Below are 18,488 nucleotides of genomic sequence, written 5' to 3' on the forward strand. Positions count from 1 at the left end.
GTTAGCAAAAATCCTCCTTCGGGAGGTCCTGGCATGAAAGCTTTGAGTGAGCGATTGGGCTACTGCAGGAATGAGTTTGCTGTGGAGCCACATCCTTCCAGAGCTAAGGCCAAAAGGTGTGAGCCGGAGGCTAAAAAACTGTGAGCTAGCTCACATTAACTCAGCTTTATTTATTTATTATTTATTTATTAGATTTGTATCCAGCCCTCCCCAAATGGGCTCAGGGCGGCTTCCCACAGCGGCAAATGCCATAACAAACAATTAAAACAGTATAAAAACAATCAATAAATAAAGTGCGGTGCTCTAGATGTTAACTTATGGCCCCAAGATGGGATCCGTTTATCAACCTAGCCTGACAACATAAGTTCTTGGTCACCTAGGTGTCTTCCCAGGCCCGGTTCATCTAATCCACCGTCGTAGATGGCAACTCGGTGGTGGCATAATGGCACCGGATGCAAAGGCCTGGCAGAAGAGCTCTGTCTTACAAGCCCTGCGGAACTGTGCCAAGTCCCGCAGGGCCCGGATCTCCTCTGGGAGCTCGTTCCACCAAATAGATGCCGCCGCCAAGAAAGCCCTGGCCCTGGTTGCGGCCAGCTTGATGTCCTTGGGGCCAGGAACCACCAGTAGGTGCTGCGCCCCAGACCGTAGTGCTCTTGGGGGAACATATGGGGAAAGGCGGTCCCTTAGGTACGCTGGACCCTGGTCATCAAGGGCTTTATAGGTAAGAACCAGCACTTTGAAGCGAATCTGGTATGCTATAGGCAGCCAGTGCAGCTTAGAGTGAACACTGGCCCACAGGTACCATGCAGTGCAAGAAAACTAGCTTAGAGGGGACACTGCTGGGAAGCGAGGGTTTGGAAACATTATCACGCTGTGGTAACGTTGGTGGGATTGGGGCAGGTGTGATCACCTGTAGCTGCCTTATGCAGAATCAAAACAGCGGGCAGGAGCTCTCCAGGATCTTGGGGATCTTGGGGCAGAGGAGTTTTCACATCGCCTGTGACCTGATCCTGGATAACTGGAGATGCTGGGAACTGGACTGCTTGCAAAACAAATGCACCACTACTGAACTGTAGGCTTTTCTCTGAAAGCATTTGAGGCTATGGCTGGGGAATAATGCAGACATAATGAGCATGTTGGGGGGGGGGGGGGACACTGGGCTTTTTTGACTTTAGAGAGGTTTGGAGGAGAGGACACCTTTTGCATGGCCGGCAGTGGACTATCACCAAAAGTTTTTTGTTCCTGGATTTTCAGATTCCCACTGCTTGTTTTCTCTGTGTTAGTACTCCCGAATAAGGTTGCCATTTAAGCTAAACTTTTTTTTATTGAAAATTACAAAGGCATAGACAGCTTTAAAGAGGGCATTAGATAGATTCATGAAGGAGAGGTCTATCAGTGGCTACTAGCTATGGTGACTAAAGAGAAACCTCCACATTCAGAGACAGTAAAGGTTTTTTTATTGAGTGTTGAAAATTGCAAAGACATAGACAGCTTTAAAGGGGGCATTAGATAGATTCATGAAGGAGAGGTCTATCAGTGGCTACTAGCTATGGTGACTAAAGAGAACCTCCACATTCAGAGACAGTAAAGCTCTGGTTCAGTGCCAGGAGGCAACATCAGGGGAAGGCCTCGGCTTGTGTGCCCTCTTGTTGGCACTCCAGAGGTAACTGGTTGGCCACTTCTGTGAAGATAATATCAGAGGGTAGCCGTGTCGGTCCACAGTAAAAAGGTAAAGGTTCCCTTGCTTGAAAGCCAGTCGAATCCAACTCTAGGGAATCTCCATTTCAAAGCCGAAGAGCCAGCGCTGAGAACAGTTCAATTCGAGTCCAGTAACACCTTAGAGACCAAAAAGAATTTTGGGGTATCAGCCTTTGAGAGTCAGGCCTCTCTTTGTCAGTTCCTGTGTCTGATGAAGCTTTGATTCTCAAAAATTTGTACCCCCAAACTCCTGTTGGTCCCTAAGGTGCTACTGGACTCAAATCAAGCTGGTTGGTCACTGTACGAGACAGGATGCTGGATTGTACGGACCACTAATCCGGTCCAGCAGTGCTCTTCTGATGTTCTCACTTCAACAAAAAGGCTTCCAAAGGAGGCTTTAGCCTGAAACTTCTGAATTACAGTTACAGATTTGATGTGTCTTGAATTTGGTCTTGTGATTTTCTCACTATGGAAGAGCGCTTAGGTGTGTTAAACCTGGCTGTAAGTTTTGACTAGTGTGTCTATTTGACAGAGGCCTTCCTTTGTATAATGTATTCTGTCTCCCTGCCAGTGGTCTCCTGGTTGATGTTGGTGTCTCCCATGCTGGACTTGCAGACGGATGCTACCTTCAGTAGCCATATCTCCTGGTCTCTGTGATGAAACATGGTTGAAACCACTTGAATCACCGTCTCCCTTTAGACTAGCAAACTTTCAGACTGTGGGCTGTGACTCTTTGGTTACTCATGGTCTCGCCTCGTTTCTTCCTTCCCTCCCCCAGTTCCAGCATGGCGTGATTGTGGCGGTGGACTCACGGGCCACGGGTCTCCAGGTTGATGTTGACATCTCCGGATGCTACCTTCAGTAGCCATACCTCCTGGTCTCTGTGATGAAACATTGTTGAAACCACTTGAATCACCGTCTCCCTTTAGACTAGCAAGCAAACTTTCAGACTCTGGGCTGTGGCTCTTTGGTTACTCATGGTCTCGCCTCGTTTCTTCCTTCCCTCCCCCAGTTCCAGCATGGCGTGATTGTGGCGGTGGACTCACGGGCCACGGCGGGAGTCTACATCGCATCCCAGACCGTTAAGAAGGTCATCGAGATCAACCCTTACCTCCTGGGCACCATGGCTGGTGGGGCAGCGGATTGCAGCTTCTGGGAGCGGCTGCTGGCACGGCAGTGCCGCATCTACGAACTCCGCAACAAGGAGCGCATCTCGGTGGCCGCTGCCTCCAAGCTGCTGGCCAACATGGTGTATCAGTACAAGGGCATGGGGCTTTCCATGGGCACCATGATTTGTGGCTGGGACAAGCGAGGGCCAGGTGAGGACCCTCTGTGTTGCCTTTCAGCTGCCTAGCTTCCGCCACTTCTCCCTGCATCCGAATTGGGTTTAAGCTTCACTCTGCATTTTATGGTGTCTTTTCAGGCCCACTGAAATCTGCCCCGAGGTTCCCACGACATGCCCTGCCTGTCAGAAGTGCTTCTCTTTCCACTAGTTCACGTTTGCCCTGTAACAAAGCAGTTCATAGATCCAGATGAGTTAGCCGTGTCAGTCTGTTGCTGCAAAATAGTAAAAAGCCCAGTTGCACCTTTCAGACTGGCAAACTTTATTGCAGCGTAAGCTTTTGAGAAACACAGCTCTCTGCATCTGACGAAGAGAGCTGTGTTTCTCGAAGGCTTATGCTTCAGTAAAGCTTGTTAGTCTTAAAAGTAGTTCATGAGGTCTCATCTACTGTTGTGAAGCTCCTGGTTGCACATCAGAATTTCTTCCGTGTTTCCTTGCCGTTATCGCAGATACCCCAGACCTTCGTGGCACTGCTTTCTACCTCCTCAAACGATACCCCCAATCTCCAGACTTTGAGCTTGGTGCCACACTCTGTCCTGTGACCAGTGTTCCCTCTAAGCTGTCAGTAAAGCTTGTTAGTCTTAAAAGTAGTTCATGAGGTCTCATCTACTGTTGTGAAGCTCCTGGTTGCACATCAGAATTTCTTCCGTGTTTCCTTGCCGTTATCGCAGATACCCCAGACCTTCGTGGCACTGCTTTCTCAAACGATACCCCCCATCTCCAGACTTTGAGCTTAGTGCCACACTCTGTCCTGTGGCTGTGACATTACATTTTGACAGTGGAAGGAAGCCACACGTGGTTGCTGATCTCTGCCCTGCTAGGGTTAGCTTACACTTGCTTCGGCTTGGTTTCCCAGCAGTTGCAGTTAGTTTTTCAACCGTTATTCTTCGCAAGGTTTCCTGACAGTAGTGACTTCCTGTTGCGCACTTCCAGATACAAGGGAATCAATAACTTGAGGAAAGTTATATTAGTGTTGGCAGTTCGGAGCTGCTGCTCTGATGGATTAACAGAATCAAACTGTCTGGACTCAACAACACAATGTGCCACCCCATCCTAAACGGAGAAGCATTTAAATTTTAGTGTTCAGATGCACAACAACATCACAGTAGGCAAACTTGTAGGCAAACCTATATATGCAATCCTGCCCATTTTTTCCCTTTATCATGCCATTCATTCAAGGTGGCTACTACTACTGAGGGCCAATTTGGTGTAGTGGTTAGGAGCGCAGGCTCTAATCTGGGAGAACTGGGTTTGATTCCTCACTCCTTCACATGCAGCTGCTGGTGTGACCTCGGGTCAGTTACAAGTTGTTTCAGAGCTGTTCTCTCACGAGCAGCTATCGAAAGAGCTCTCCCAGCCCCACCCTACCTCACAGGGTGTCTGCTGTGGAGAGGGGAAGGGAAAGGAGATTGTAAACTGCTTTGAGACTCCTTCGGGTAGTGAAGGGCAGGGTATAAATCCAATCTCCCCCTCTCCTTTTCACCCAAGTCTGATGGCTGAGTTGTACCTAGTTTGCAACCCTAAACATGTATACTTGTGAACCCATTTCATTGAAGTTCATAAGATCTGCAGTCAAGTAAAGGTGTCTGGAACTGGGATGCAACCTTAATTTTCCTTTACTCTGCCACAAGGGTCTTGTTTCCTACTCTGCAGTATGCCTGCCATTTTATTCCCACCCCCACACCACTCTTCTCACATGTCCTTTACCTCCTAGATCTCCTGTATCCAGATTATCATACACTCCTTTGCCTACTTCCATCTCAAAAGATGGCTCTGTTTTCAGGATGTCCCTATATCTTCCTCTCCTTTAGCGTTCCCAAGGACATCCTTGCCTCCAACCTAAACTAAATCCCGCTGAAGACAGTTTTTCCTTTTGCATCATTTGGTGCATGGAATATTTGGGACTGTTTCTGATGGGGGGAAAGCCCCATACAGTTTGGGGTTTTAAACAGACTGAGCAATTTAACGTGTCCCGAAAATGTATGGGTAAAAGACTGGGAATGCTGTGGAAGACTCTTCAAGATCATATAATCAGTACTGGAGGGGTTTTATATAGAAAATGTGATCAGATAGTCCTGAGTCCTGTACTCCGGTTTGCACAGCAGGTGGATGGATAGAGGAATGGGTGCTCAAACATGAAGTGTTTCAAATATATGTGGTAGCCAGTTTGGTGTAGTGGTTAAGTGCGTGGACTCTAATCTGGGAGAACTGGGTTTGATTCCCCACTCCTCCACTTGCAGCTGCTGGAGGACCTTGGGCAAGCCATAGTTCTGTCAGAGCTGTTCTTGAAAGAGCAGTTCCGGAAAGAGCTCTCTCAGCCCCACTTACCTCACAGGGTGTCTGTTGTGGGGAAGGGAAGGGAAAGGAATTGTAAGCCGCTCTGAGACTCCAAGTGAAGGGTGGGGTATAAATCCAATCTCCCCCCCCCCCATTCACATGTCTGGGGATGTGTACAGTATCAAGAGGAAAGGTATTTCTGGGACTGAATGGTTTGGAGGGACTCAGCCGGCTGGATTTGCCCTGCCCGGCCGCCTGTTGAACAGCTTGCAACATAAGTGTGCAGAGATCATCTTTGACATTAATCTTATAATCTGGGAGGGGTTGAAGGGGGGGGGGAGAGTATTTATATTAATACGGCTTTTATAAGGAACGTGTTGGAAGCCCCAGTAACCCCAAACTTCCCTGCCCTACCTTTCAGGCCTGTACTACGTGGACAGCGAAGGGAACCGGATCTCGGGCACGGTTTTCTCAGTGGGGTCTGGTTCCGTCTACGCCTACGGGGTGATGGACCGGGGCTACTCTCCTGATCTCTCAGTCGAGGAAGCCTACGATCTGGCCCGTCGTGCCATTTACCAGGCTACGTACCGTGACGCCTACTCGGGGGGTACCGTCAACCTCTACCACGTCCGCCAGGATGGCTGGATCCGTGTTTCCAGCGATGACGTGGCCAAACTGCACGAATCCTTCAGCGGCACTGCCACGGGGACAGTGGCTTAAGCTAGAGGACCGCGGGGGAGGGGCTCAGAGCTTGGCATTGTTGGCAGCAGAGAAGTTGCATATGTTATAGAACAGGAGGGAGCGTGGTTTATCCATTAGGCAAAATGGGGTGGGGGAAGAATCGGGCCCGCTGATCGGTGGGAGGGGACAGCAACAGGGCCTCCAGTTTGGCCATCGCGGGCTTACGTTTGTCTCATGCTTGTGGCCGGTGTTCCCTGTAGCAAAACATTTTGCTCGTTCTGAATTAAACTTTTACTGTCCAAGCGACTGGTTTTTTGTCGTCATTTAAAAACTGCGGTGGCTCAAGTGGTTAAGACGCTGAACTGCAGGCGGTGGAAGGTCGGTAGTTCAGCAGTTCAAGACCTGAGTTGCCGCATGACGGAACGAGCTCCCGTCTGTAGCTCCAGCTCCTGCCAACCTAGCAGTTCGAAAGCAAGAAACTGCAAGTAGATAAATAGGTACCGCTTCGGTGGGAAGGGAACAGCGTTCCGCGCGCCTTGGTGTTTAGTCATGCCGGCCACATGACCATGGAAACGTCTTCGGACAGCGCTGGCTCTTCGGCTGGGAAACGGAGATGAGCACCACAACCCTAGAGTCGGACTTGACTGGCTTTCGAGCAAGGGAACCTTTACCTTTTAAAAACCCAGGATAGGCAGGGACCGACCTTTTGATACTCTCCAGTCCCGTTAGAAGTGCCCTGTTAAGTTTGGATCTTTGCCTGCTGAGGGATGGCCCGGAGGGGGGGTAAGCTGTGTGGGTGTGAGTGTTTGGGTGCAGGAACTTGCAGATAAATGTCTCTTGAAAGTTCCATTTCTAGGCAAAAACCAGAAGGTCGGCTGTTCCCGCAGGCATCAAAGCATATGTGGCTGTGATACAGAGGGAGGGCGGAAGTCAAATGGCTGTTAAGGGGATGGTTTCCTCCTCTTTCTGTTCATCGCAGAGGGTTCCTGTGGCGCTGTAGACTTGCTTTCCCCATCATTGAGCCCCAAACACCTTGGATAATCCCAATCCCAAATCCTTTTTAGGGTTCTCCTCCAGATCCGTGTTTCTCTTTGATGTCTGCGGTGTGTACAGGCTGGCGTGAGCCCATTTTGGCTGCCTCGCAGAGCATACCCTTCCCAAATATTCTCATGCGCCGTTGCCTTCTCTGGTTCCCACCCAATTGACGCGGAGGCTTGTGCGCGGCAGCGTGTAGAACCTAATAGGAATGGAAAAGGTTACTGCCAGCTGCGGGGCAGCGAGGATGGCGGGAACGAGGCAGGCCAAGATGAAGGTGTGGTTGACAGGCAGAGAATTTTATTTTATTTTATTGTACAAAAAATGCCGATTGGCTTTGTGGCCTCTTTCTCCACATGCCCACTTAGGAGAAAGAAAGGAATGAAATGGGATCACAGCGGGTCTGGAGAGACCGGGATATGGGCAGGAGGGCTAATTTTTATACAAGTGCCGCTGCAGTGGAATAAATAATGAGGAAGTAAAAGGAAGGAAGGGGGGGGGGGTTGAAAGGCAAAAGAGTCACCAAATCGAGAATGCACAGGGACATAAGCCAATGGAGGTTGTGCGTTCTTAGAAACGGGCCGAAGGAAAGTAGAGGAGAGCAGGATGGAAAAAACACTAAAAGTGTCGGAAAGAGCATGAACGTATGCATAAAGGACAGGAACAGGGCAATGGTATGCAAGGGGAGGAAGAACAACCTGACCGTCCAGGAGAGGAAAAATTGGCAGTGGCCAGCCGGTCTAGGTGTCCCCTGTGGGGGCCCTGCTGAGGAATGCGTGTGCAGCTTTGGTGTGTGTCTGTGTGCGTGCAGGAGATCGGCCAATCAGGGCAGAAGGGGGGAGCATGGGGGTGTGGCGGTTGGCAGCAGGGTGCACATCCTCCCCCTCTTGCACACACACGAATACAAAGAGCCGCACGCACGACCTTCCAGTATCCTTTTCCCAGGGACGGATGGAATTGGGGGGGGGGGGCGGGGAGTTATGGCAAAGGGAGGGAGTGAAAGAAGGGGAATCCCAATTCTCTTTGGTTTGTTTTGGCCTTTCTAGGGGAATATACGATATACAGAGAAAAGGGTTGTACGTGACAGAATGAGGGAGGGGGGGAAGCCGGAGAGCGGGGTATGCTTAGCAGGAAGATATGTACATGGAAATACAGAGCGACTGTAGACTGATGTAAATGGATACTGTGAAAATAAGGCGGGCAAGAGTATATGTTGTGATGAATGGGTAAGTGTACAACTGTATAGAAGGCAGAGTACCTGGGATACATTGCACATTAATGTGTATCGTCATGTCTGCTTCTCAAACAGACAGGACAAGAATTTTTGACATTTTCTTGTGGCTGAAGCGGAGCTTTCTAATCAGAATTCCATACTAATTGAGAGTGGTCGTTATTCCTGGTTTCGTAATCCTGGATAAGAGTCTGTTCTTCTATGTGTGCTCCTACAGTTATATATGAGGGTTTATGGAGCGGAATGTATTTTTATAAGATCGTTGAGAGAGAATGAGTATCCCAGTTACAGTCACAGTGGTGTGTGAACATGATCAGGCTTCCAGGGGAGTAATGTATGCATTTGCAAGGGAAATTGATACACCTTTTCTTATCTCCACTTAATCTTGATTCTGTTGGAACGAAGGTGTTTAGGGAGTTGCAGATATTTATTCAATACCCCCCGAGGTGATAAATCTGTGTTAACATGCATTAATCATCCTTTTTTCACACAATCGGAGAGAGACTAAAGAGTGTAGGGCAGTGTAGTTTTCTTCCATCCCAATTTTTCCTTCTGCATTAGCTACCATTTAGGAGTGGGGAAAGTGGTTTACTGGATTTCAATTCATCTGATGTGCACACTGGAGGCGTAGAATTCCTGAGGCAGCTATGCACACAGAGGTCTTCAGACTCTTCAGCTGGAGGATGTGTACTGTTTTGGCTCATAGGATCGGATCTAGACTTTAGAAAGTGGGTTATTTAAGACCTATCGATATGTAAACTGGCAATAAACGATCCTTAAATATGACAAATGGCTCTTGAAAGCTCACACCCTGAAAATCTTGGTCATCATCTCTAAGGTGCTACTGGAGTAGAATATTAACTGTCCTTAAATACGAATGTGCCTTGACCGTGATGAAAATGGCTTGGCTTTTTTATGGTACATTGAGAAGGGAAGGTTGAATATGTAGTTCTGAAGCGACTGACAATTGATGTGCTCTTTCACTGTGGACAGTTATGGGGGATACGGGTGTTGGGAGAGACCAGTTATGAGGGTTTGTGGTGGAGGGAATGGCATCTGAAAATATGGATTTAAATGCGACATTGGGAAGGACAGGCCTTGTTAGCGCTCTGGTGGGGGACCTTGGAGCAGGGCAGCCATTTTAAGCCTTGGGTTAAGGCCCTTGGCATGACCTTGTCCATTTTTGTCAGTCATTTAACCTGACTTCCAGGCAATCAGGAAATTTTGTGTGGGAGACAAGATGATAATATTGTGTCTGGTGTTTTGTGTTTTAGCTTAATGGATATGCTGATCTGCACGCCCCTTGTCTATAATGGATGTCTGTCTGGGGAAAACGGGGGTCACGAAAGGGAAAACTCCCCCAAGCTGGGCTGCAGACGGCCATGAAAAAAGCGCCTGGCCTCGCACAACTCCCTAAAGTGCCCCTTCTCCTCCGCGTCCGTTCCTTTCCCCGCCTTCTTCTCAGCCCCCGGCCACGGCGCAACAGCTTGCGACCAATCGGCGGCCCTTGGCTTCTTGGCGGCGGCCAATCGGCGCGCCGCGGGGGAGGCCGCGGACCGCTCTCTTTGTACACGGCTGCGGCGCTCGCGCCTCTTTCCCCTCCCGCGCTGCACACGCGGGATAGAACGCTGGGGAGCGCAGCGTTCCAAACCGCGGAGCCCCAGAACAAAAAGCACGTCTGAACCCTGGCCTTCTGCTCGCTCTGGTCGCGCGGGATTTAAAGAATGCGAATCAGGAATTTCCTGTTTGGGGGGGGGGATCTGACTCATAACTCGGAGAAACTGCGTTCTCTCCTCGCTCAGCGCCCATTTTCTTTGCTTCGACCTATGGAGCGCTGTGAACGTGTGGATACTAGCAAGTGCCACAAGAAAAACTTTGCAAGAGCTGGCCTTACTGAGTTAAAGATAAAGGCCCCGAAAAATTCCTTTGCATGGTCACATGTGCAGAAACCCCCCAACCCAAACCCACCTTTTCATGACTTCTGCTTTTGAGAAGAGATGCATTATGAACTGAGGGATGCCCTTGGCTCTCCCTTGGCCAGACACTCGAAATAGGTAGATGGTTTAGAATAGGGCAAAGGATGTGTTAAAACAAATTAAAGTGTATATGAAGAGCAAGTGACGTTTGGTATCAATTTACAATATGCAAGCAACAAACAACCTTCAGCCTGGGGTCACGGGGTGGGGGTGAGCGACTGGTATTCAGAAGTGCCTAAAGGTACGCCTTTGGATTTTCACACCTTTTCCAGAGTTGCTGCCTGCTCTCTAGTCACACTCATAAGAGCATTTTTAAAATTTTTCTTGACAGCCTGTTTCCCTCAGCTTAGGCCGGCGTCTGCTTTGTCCGAGTTGTTCCATGGGCCTGAACCCCAAAGATTACATCTTCAGCCTGCTTGGCCTTCTTCAAAAGCAGAGGCTGAGAAACTCCCAGAATCCCTTGTGACGGCTCGAGTGGCCATGTCATTCAGCGCCACCATTTTGTTCTCCCCTCCGAATGCCAAAGAAGCCAAATGCTGTTGCTGCACCTGCAAGCAGGAGCCCGGTGCCCCGCCAGCCACCCCGGCGCCGCCTCCATCCCCACCCTGCACTCCCATCACCGTCACGGGGACGGGGCTGGCTGTCCAGTCTTCGGAGCAGCTCCTCCATGTCATCTACCAGCGAGTCGAAAAGGCCGTGGGCCTCGCCGAGATGTCTCTGAGCTTGGCCAAAGCCAACAACGAGGCTCTGCGGCGCCTAGAAGAGGAAATGGGGGTGCTGCGCCAGGCAGCAGCCCCTCCTGTCAAAGCTAGCCCCCTGTGTGTTCCAGTGGAGCAGCGAGAAGACGACGAGGAGGAGGAGGAAGAGGAAAGAGAGGCTGAAGGCTTCCAAAATGGCGTCCAGGTGGTCATAGAAGAGCTGAGGCAGCTGGGAGCAGCCGCGGGGCCACCTGGACGCTTGGGTTTCTCTCCCGTGCAGCTGGGAGCTGGGGGGCTTGGCGGGGTACGTAGGTGGAGGATTGGGGGCTTCTTTCGAAAAAGTTCTTCAATCCCCCCCCCACACACACACACAAAAACCCACACGCACACAATCCCCGTGTCCCTCCGGTCAGGCACAGATGGCCTCATGAATATTTGATGGCCTCTCTTGCCTCCCCTGCCAAAGACCTGCTCAGGAGAGAGGCATTCTGGGAGTCGCGCCAAGCTCTGCTTTGCTGTTGTGGCCTGGGGTTGAGGGGCTCTGGCAGGAGCTGAAAAGTGTTATGTGTGTGTACGATCCCGAGGCTGGGATAGAAGGGGGACTACGGCCGTTAGTGGTGATTGAGGGGCACTGGCAAAACCAGGGACGGGGGAAATTCAAGGTTAGTGGCAGAATGTTTTCACGCACGATGCTAAAAGGCGCCTTTGAGCTTCCCCTTTTATTTGTGTCAAGTGTGAATTTGGTCCGCGTGTGTGGGGGGAAGCATTTTTGATATCTAACGGACGTTCTGGCCAATGCGTGTTTTATATTACCAATGCAGACCCGTTGAATAAAACAAAGTCTTTCCTTTGTGACCGTGTATGCAGGAAGAAAGCCATAGGGCAGGGGTCCACGACATTTTTGAACCTACAGGCCCTGTTAGGAATTCGTGCACAGTGTGAGGGGTGCGCCCGCAAAATGGCTGCCGCAGGCGGCATAGCCAACTGCGAAATGTCAGGATGAGATTAGGCGTAACTCTGAATGATAGCAACTCTTCAACATTTCAGGCAGAAGCTCTGCTTTAAAAGATGCCTTTTGTAATGGACATATTATTTTGAAATATTGCCTCAGCTTACTGTCAGTCACACAGTGAAGATCTTTGTGCTGTGGTGGCAGCTGCTGACAAAGCAGTGTTGTTGTTATTTTAAATCAGCATGGGCCAATCAGAATACCTGCTGGGGAAGAGCCCTGGGCACTTGGAAAGGCGCCAGCAGGAGCCAACGTGTGTGCCATGTTGGGGACCTCTGCTACAGGGCAACTTTTTCAGGCACAGAGCCCGTGTCTAGGATAAGTGGCTGTAGAAGTGGGGTGGGGAAACAACACCAGAGTTGGAAGGGGCCATCGTTTGGGACTGAGGGCCACTGCTCTGGGCTGTTCAAATCTTTCTGTTCTCAGGTAACGGAAGAATCTCCCACAGTAGATCCCTCCATGCAGCGGGTCTATGCTACACCCTCTTCTCCTGTCCCTCAGACAACTCTACCGCCCCTGGATGATCCTTCTCTCTCTTGCCCTGAAGTGTCTCCCAGCAGCAGCACCCTGGAGGATGCGATGCACGGGGAGCCACGTTTTTCTCTGGGCTTTGCGAGTCTCCCTTGCAGAAGCCGAAACATTGGACAGAAGAATGCGAGGCGCAAGAGGGACTTGGTCCTATCAGTGAGTTGACTTCTTTCTTTCTTTCTTAATTTATATTTTTTAATTTCATTTTTCAGAGTGAAGAAATAACAGTTTACATAGAAGTGTTCAGAAACAATAAACATAGATAACACCAGGGGTCATTTCGTAGAAAAAGAGGTGCAGGAGCTCATTAGCATAACTCATTTGCATGTGCCAAACCCCCTGACATCACCGGAAGTGTGTCAGAAGGCAACACCCACTGCTCAGGCTCCACTGGACTGTTTTGGATTGCTAGCTATTGGTGGGGGGGGAGGAACGTGCAGATCTGTCCTCCCAGAGGAGGGAGAGCTTGTACCTGAATAAAACTTGGTCTTAAAGGTGCCACTGGACAGTTTTGGGCCGGGGGGGGTGGCTCTGCGACTTACCTGGCTGCTTCTTGCACTGACTGAGGGCTGCTGGGAGCAGGGGGCGGGGCTTGTTGCATGTGCCCGCCCCCTGGGCTCTTTACTGCCGGAGCTCTGCTCCTGTGCGCTCCCGCAGGAAATGACCCCTGGATAACACTGAATATTAGAACAATAAAATTTGTTGAGAATCTTCTGTGTTCATATTTGTTTTACACAACCAAATAGTCTAGTTTTTCATAACCATATTATCCTCCTTTGGACATGTAAACAGGCTATCCTATGTTGAGCTTACACTTTTAGTATAGACTGGTCTGAATCGGCAGTTGAGTGTTGATACCTACTTCCACATAATGTAAGAGAGCAAGTGTGTCAACTTCTTTAACTGGCTGGCAGAAGAGATTCTTTTGTGCAAGGGACCAGGGGCTCTGCGGATCTTTATTTGAAATTATTTATTTCCAGTTACTTTGCACAGGAGTACTGCTCCACGTTAATAGCTTTGGTCTGTTGAGTTAAAGCTGGGGTTCAGTTCCTGATCTTTCTGTTTCCTTTTCCAGAAACTGGTTCATAATGTCCACAATCACATTGCCAATGACAAGAGGTTTGACGGCTCTGAGAGGTGAGTTTTGGTTGGGGGTTGTCTGTTTCCATAAGAAATACTCTTATGTTTTTATCCTGCCCTCTCCACCGAGGAACTAAGGGAGGCATATCTGACCGATTCCCCATGAGCAGCTGTGCTGCCGTTGCTCTTCCGTTTCCCCCGGTTCCAGGGCTATTTTTGGGCAGGAACGCACAGGAACGGAGTTCCGCTGGCTCCCAAGTTGGCCACGCCCAGCAGGAACTCATTAGCATAATAGGCCACACCCAACAGCAGAAACTCATCAGGATTGGCTACATTAGGGGTGTGTGGCCTAACATGCAAAGGAGTTCCTGCTACAAAAAAAGGCCTGGGTTTTGACCACAAAGAAGGTCAACAGAATAAGCAGCAAAAGGTGGCCGTGGCTGGATGACCACACTTCTGGTAACATGGGTGTGTGGCCTAATATGCTAATGAGCTGTGCTGTCAGGGCCGTGGCCTAATATGGTAATGTGTTTCTGCTGTTGGGTGTGGCCTATTATGCTAATGAGTTCCTGCTGGGCTTTTTCTACAAAAAAAGCCCTGCCCGGTCGTATTGGTCAATTTCACACTATTCACTGTGCAGCCACATTTTGACCCGCATCTCCCCCCGATTTCCCCCGCATCTTCTTGATTCTGTTTTTTGAGGCTCGAGAAGACGAGGAGTAAATCGGGGGGAGCAAACAGTGTGAAATTGACCAATACGACCAGGAAAACGGAAGAGCAACGGTGGCACAGCTGCTTGTGGGGAATTGGTCTATGATTTTTGCCTTTCCACTTTAGACTCACAAAACCCCCCGTGAAGTAGGTTCTGGGAAGAAAGTGAGGGACTGACCCCAATTCATTCAGGGAGCAGTATGCAGCGTGGTTGCAATCTAGCCATGAGACCACACTGCCTCAAAATAAGGTTCTTACGCTCTTAACAACTATCGAGAAGGCAGAATTTCAGTAGGTGCAGCGTCTCTTCTCATGTACGGCGTCGGCAATAAAAGAAACTGGATCAAATTCCTCTCCTGTATTGATCTGGAAGCCCTAATTTGTCCTGTCACAAACCCAGTGTCCAGAATGTGAACCTTCTCTATTGTTGTTCATTAGTATCTCAAGATTCAGGTTCACTTTACACCACTTAATTACACCTTGGTGGAAAGTACCATCAAGTTGCAGCAGGTTTATGGTGACTTGGTATGGTTTTCAAGGCAAGAGCAACCCAGGACTTCTTTGGTGGTCTCCCATCCAAGTACTAACCTGGGCTGATCCTACTTAGCTTCTGAGATCTGATAAGACCAGGCTAGCCTGGACTATCTGGATCAGGGCTAGTTACCGCTTAACAAGCTTTAATCTTGCCTACTCACAAATGGTTTAAGGAGTGGTGAAGGGCAGATTTCTTCTCTTCCTCCACACACATGCATGCTGTCCTGGGAAATGGTTATGGTGGAAGTAGGAACTAAAATGAGCATCATGTAGAAGAGGGCTCCCCAACCTTTTTGAACCTCCAGGCACCTTTGGAATTCCGGCACAGCACAATCTTTGCAGCCACATTGGGAAATCCTGATGTAGAGTGAAGGGCCCCCAAAAATGCTCAGGAGAAAGACAGGCATATAAAAAGGTAAAGGTTTGTGGTGCTCATCTCTGTTTCCAAGCCGAAGAGCCAGCGTTGTCCGAAGACGTCTCCGTGGTCATGTGGCCAGCCGAGGCGCACGGAACGCTGTTACCTTCCCACGGAATTGGTACCTATTTATCTACTTGCAGTTTCTTGCTTTCAAACTGCTAGGTTGGCAGGAGCTGGGGCCAGAGACGGGAGCTCACTCCATCACGCAGCACTCGGGTCTTGAACTGCCGAACTACAGACCTTCTGGTCTGCAGCTTCAGCGTCTTAACCTCTGAGCCACAGGTGCCACATTGGGAAATCCTGTTGTAGAATGAAGGGACCCCAAAATGCTCAGGAGAAGGACAGCCATATACATATTTTAAATAAATTAATAGATTGAAATAAAACAAGAGTCAAAAGTTACTTGATCTTGCATATGTGTGTGTGGGGTATATTCTGTTCTGTTTTCTAATGCAGGGCAACTTGGGTCTCACCTTCTTCTCTTCCCTAATTTAAAGCCCGATTGAACCACGATGTTTGGCTGCGGCTGAAGTGCTTTCCCGTGGGACTTTTGCATTTGCACAGAGTCTTGTTTAAACTGGGTTGCTCGCTTGGGAAGGGCATCGGTCCAAGACAAAAGACCCTCAGGAGAGTGCTTTCGCCTTGCCAACTTCACATTTACATCCAGCCCTAACGCATTATATCCGACGCGATTTGGTTGGCGAGAATGGCCAGGCTGTGTCAGGTGTGCCAGCATTCACTTCTTTCTCCCTTCTCTCCCTCCCTTTTTTCTCTTATAGCATTAAATCTTCATGGAATATCTCTGTGGTGAAATTCTTGCTGGAGAAACTGAAGCATGAATTGGTATCAAATCACCACAATTATACAGACAAAGAGCTAAAAGGTAAGATGGGGATGAATAAAAAAAAATTTCTTCCCGCATTGCATTTCTGGATGTTATTGCTATGGTGTATCCAAAACAGAAACATTTCCATTCCTCTTTCTCCCCCCGCCACAACAGTCCTTTCCAATCCTTTCTTTTAAAAGGCGTTCTTGGCTGGAATTGAAATAAACATAGTTTTTGGAAAGGTTTCTCCAACAAATGGGGTTATGTGTGCATGTGTTAACTATGGCGTCTATTGATAATATTTGTATTTTGTGTGTGTTTGTTTATTATTTACTACTTATTTATGGATTTTATACCTCTCTGCCCTCATCCGGGCCACCAAGCCACCTAACAGATTTAAAACAGACATAATAAAAACAAAACATTAAAACCAAGCTAAAACACACATATAAAAGCAACAATTAAACATAGGCAGCTAGGAGGAATCAATGAGGAAATGGCAGGTGAAACAAAAAAAGTCTTTACCCTCTGGTGGAAGAAGAAGAAGAGATTGGATTTATACCCCGCCCTTCACTTGGAGTCTCAGGGTGGCTTACAAACTCCTTTCCCTTCCCCTCCCCACAACAGACACCCTGTGAGGTAGGTGGGGCTGAGAGAGCTCTTGACAGAAACTGCTCTTTTTCAAGGACAGCTGTGCCAGAGCTTGTGACTGACTCAAGGTCACATCAGCAGGTGCAAGTGAAGGAGTGGGGAATCAAACCCGGTTCTCCCAGATTAGAGTCCGCACACTTAACCACTACACCAAATTGGCTCTCTGATATGGAAGAGGGCAAGAGAAGGGGACAGGCGAGTCTCCCTGGGGAGGGAGTTTCAGAGTCTAGGGGCCGTGACCGAGAAGGTCCCCTCCCAGGTATCCACCTGCCAAATCTCAGAAGGTAGGGGTGCCCAAAGCAGGGCCTTGGATGATGACCACAGTGGTTGGGTAGATTAGATGGTCTTTCAGGGATACTGGTCCCAAGCTGTAAGGTAAAGGTTTCCCTTGCTTGAAAGCCAGTCGAATCTGACTCTAGGGGGTGGTGCTCATCTCCGTTTCCAAGCCAAAGAGCCAGCGCTGTCCAAAGACTTCTCCGTGGTCATGTGGCCAGCATGACTAGACGCTAAGGCGCACGGAACGCTGTTACCTTCCCACCGAAGCGGTATTTATTTATCTACTTGCAATTTCTTGCTTAAGAATTGCTAGGCTGGCAGGAGCTGGGACCAGGGAAGGGAGCTCACTCCGTCACGCGGCACTCGGGTCTCGAACTGCCGAGCTACTGACCTTCTGGTCTGCAGTGAAGTGTCTTAACCACTGAGCCACCGTGGCCCCAAGCTGTATAGGGTTTTAAAGGTCAACACCAGCATTTTGAATTGTGCCCGGAAACAAATGGGGAGACTATGTTGATGGGCCAATACTGGAGTTGACGTTTCTGAACACGGTCAGCCCCACAGAGAGTAACAATGCTGTGATCTGGATGGAACCAGGGCACACACCCCAGTGGCCAGTTCTTTTTCTGCCCAGGAGAGACTTATAGTGGTCGGTACAAGGTACCTGGTCTACATAAAACTTTTAAAGTTAACATTCCGGCCTGCAGCTTTCTGTACCAGTTGACGTTTCTGAACACTTTTCGCGGTCAGCCCCACAGAGAGTAACAATGCTGTGATCTGGATGGAACCAGGGCACACACCCCAGTGGCCAGTTCTTTTTCTGCCCAGGAGAGGCCACAGCTGGCAAGTCTGAGCTGGTAAAAGGCGCTCCTTGCCATAGCTGTCCGCCTGCTCGTTCAGCCATCAGACTGGACGCAAGAGCAACTCCGAACAACAAACCTGTTCCTTCAAGGCGAGTGCAGCCTCATCCAGAACGGGTCCAAGGTCAGACCCTCCACTCCCCAGTAACCAGGGGTCATTTCGTAAAAAAAGTGGAGCTCATTAGCATAACTTATTTGCATATGCCACACCCCCTGACATCACCGGAAGTGTGTCGGAAGGCAACACCCACCGCTCAGCCTCCACTAGACTGTTTTGGATTGCTAGCTATTGGGGTGGGGTGGGGAATGTGCAGATCTGTCCTCGCAGAGGAGGGAGAGCTTGTACCTGAATAAAACTTGGTCTTAAAGGTGCCACTGGACTGTTTTGGGCTGAGGGGCTGGGGGTAGCTCTGCAACTTACCTAGCTGCTTCTTGCTCTGACTGAGGGCTGCTGGGAGCAGGGGGTGGGGCTTGTTGCATGTGCCCACCCCCTGGGCTCTTTACTGCCGGAGCAGGAAATGACCCCTGCCAGTAACTCATCTTGTTGGGAATGAGCTCAGATTATTAGCCCACATCTGTTCCAAATCTGCCTCTAGCTCAGGGTTTCTACAACCCTTCATTTCATTTATACCCAACCTTTCTATCCGGGGGGGGGGGGGC

General features: G+C 49.4%; 2 protein-coding genes across 2 annotated transcripts in view; both read left to right on the plus strand.

Annotated features, from left to right (window-relative positions):
• The window catches only part of PSMB5 (proteasome subunit beta 5), a 6,857-nt gene extending 560 nt beyond the window's left edge, over positions 1-6,297 (plus strand). Inside the window, exons 2-3 of the mRNA XM_015406309.1 lie at positions 2,711-3,017; positions 5,739-6,297. Of these exons, the coding sequence (XP_015261795.1) occupies positions 2,711-3,017; positions 5,739-6,037 (606 nt within the window). The 3' untranslated portion in view covers positions 6,038-6,297. The remainder of the gene's footprint in view (positions 1-2,710; positions 3,018-5,738) is intronic.
• Positions 6,298-7,943: 1,646 nt separating this feature from the next.
• The window catches only part of LOC107106271 (chromosome unknown open reading frame, human C14orf93), a 17,828-nt gene continuing 7,283 nt past the window's right edge, over positions 7,944-18,488 (plus strand). Inside the window, exons 1-5 of the mRNA XM_015406396.1 lie at positions 7,944-7,963; positions 10,586-11,242; positions 12,374-12,631; positions 13,551-13,612; positions 15,998-16,101. Of these exons, the coding sequence (XP_015261882.1) occupies positions 10,721-11,242; positions 12,374-12,631; positions 13,551-13,612; positions 15,998-16,101 (946 nt within the window). The 5' untranslated portion in view covers positions 7,944-7,963; positions 10,586-10,720. The remainder of the gene's footprint in view (positions 7,964-10,585; positions 11,243-12,373; positions 12,632-13,550; positions 13,613-15,997; positions 16,102-18,488) is intronic.

Source organism: Gekko japonicus, unplaced genomic scaffold (genome assembly GCF_001447785.1).
Source record: "Gekko japonicus isolate JY-2015 unplaced genomic scaffold, Gekko_japonicus_V1.1 scaffold1746, whole genome shotgun sequence".
NCBI lineage: Eukaryota > Metazoa > Chordata > Lepidosauria > Squamata > Gekkonidae > Gekko > Gekko japonicus.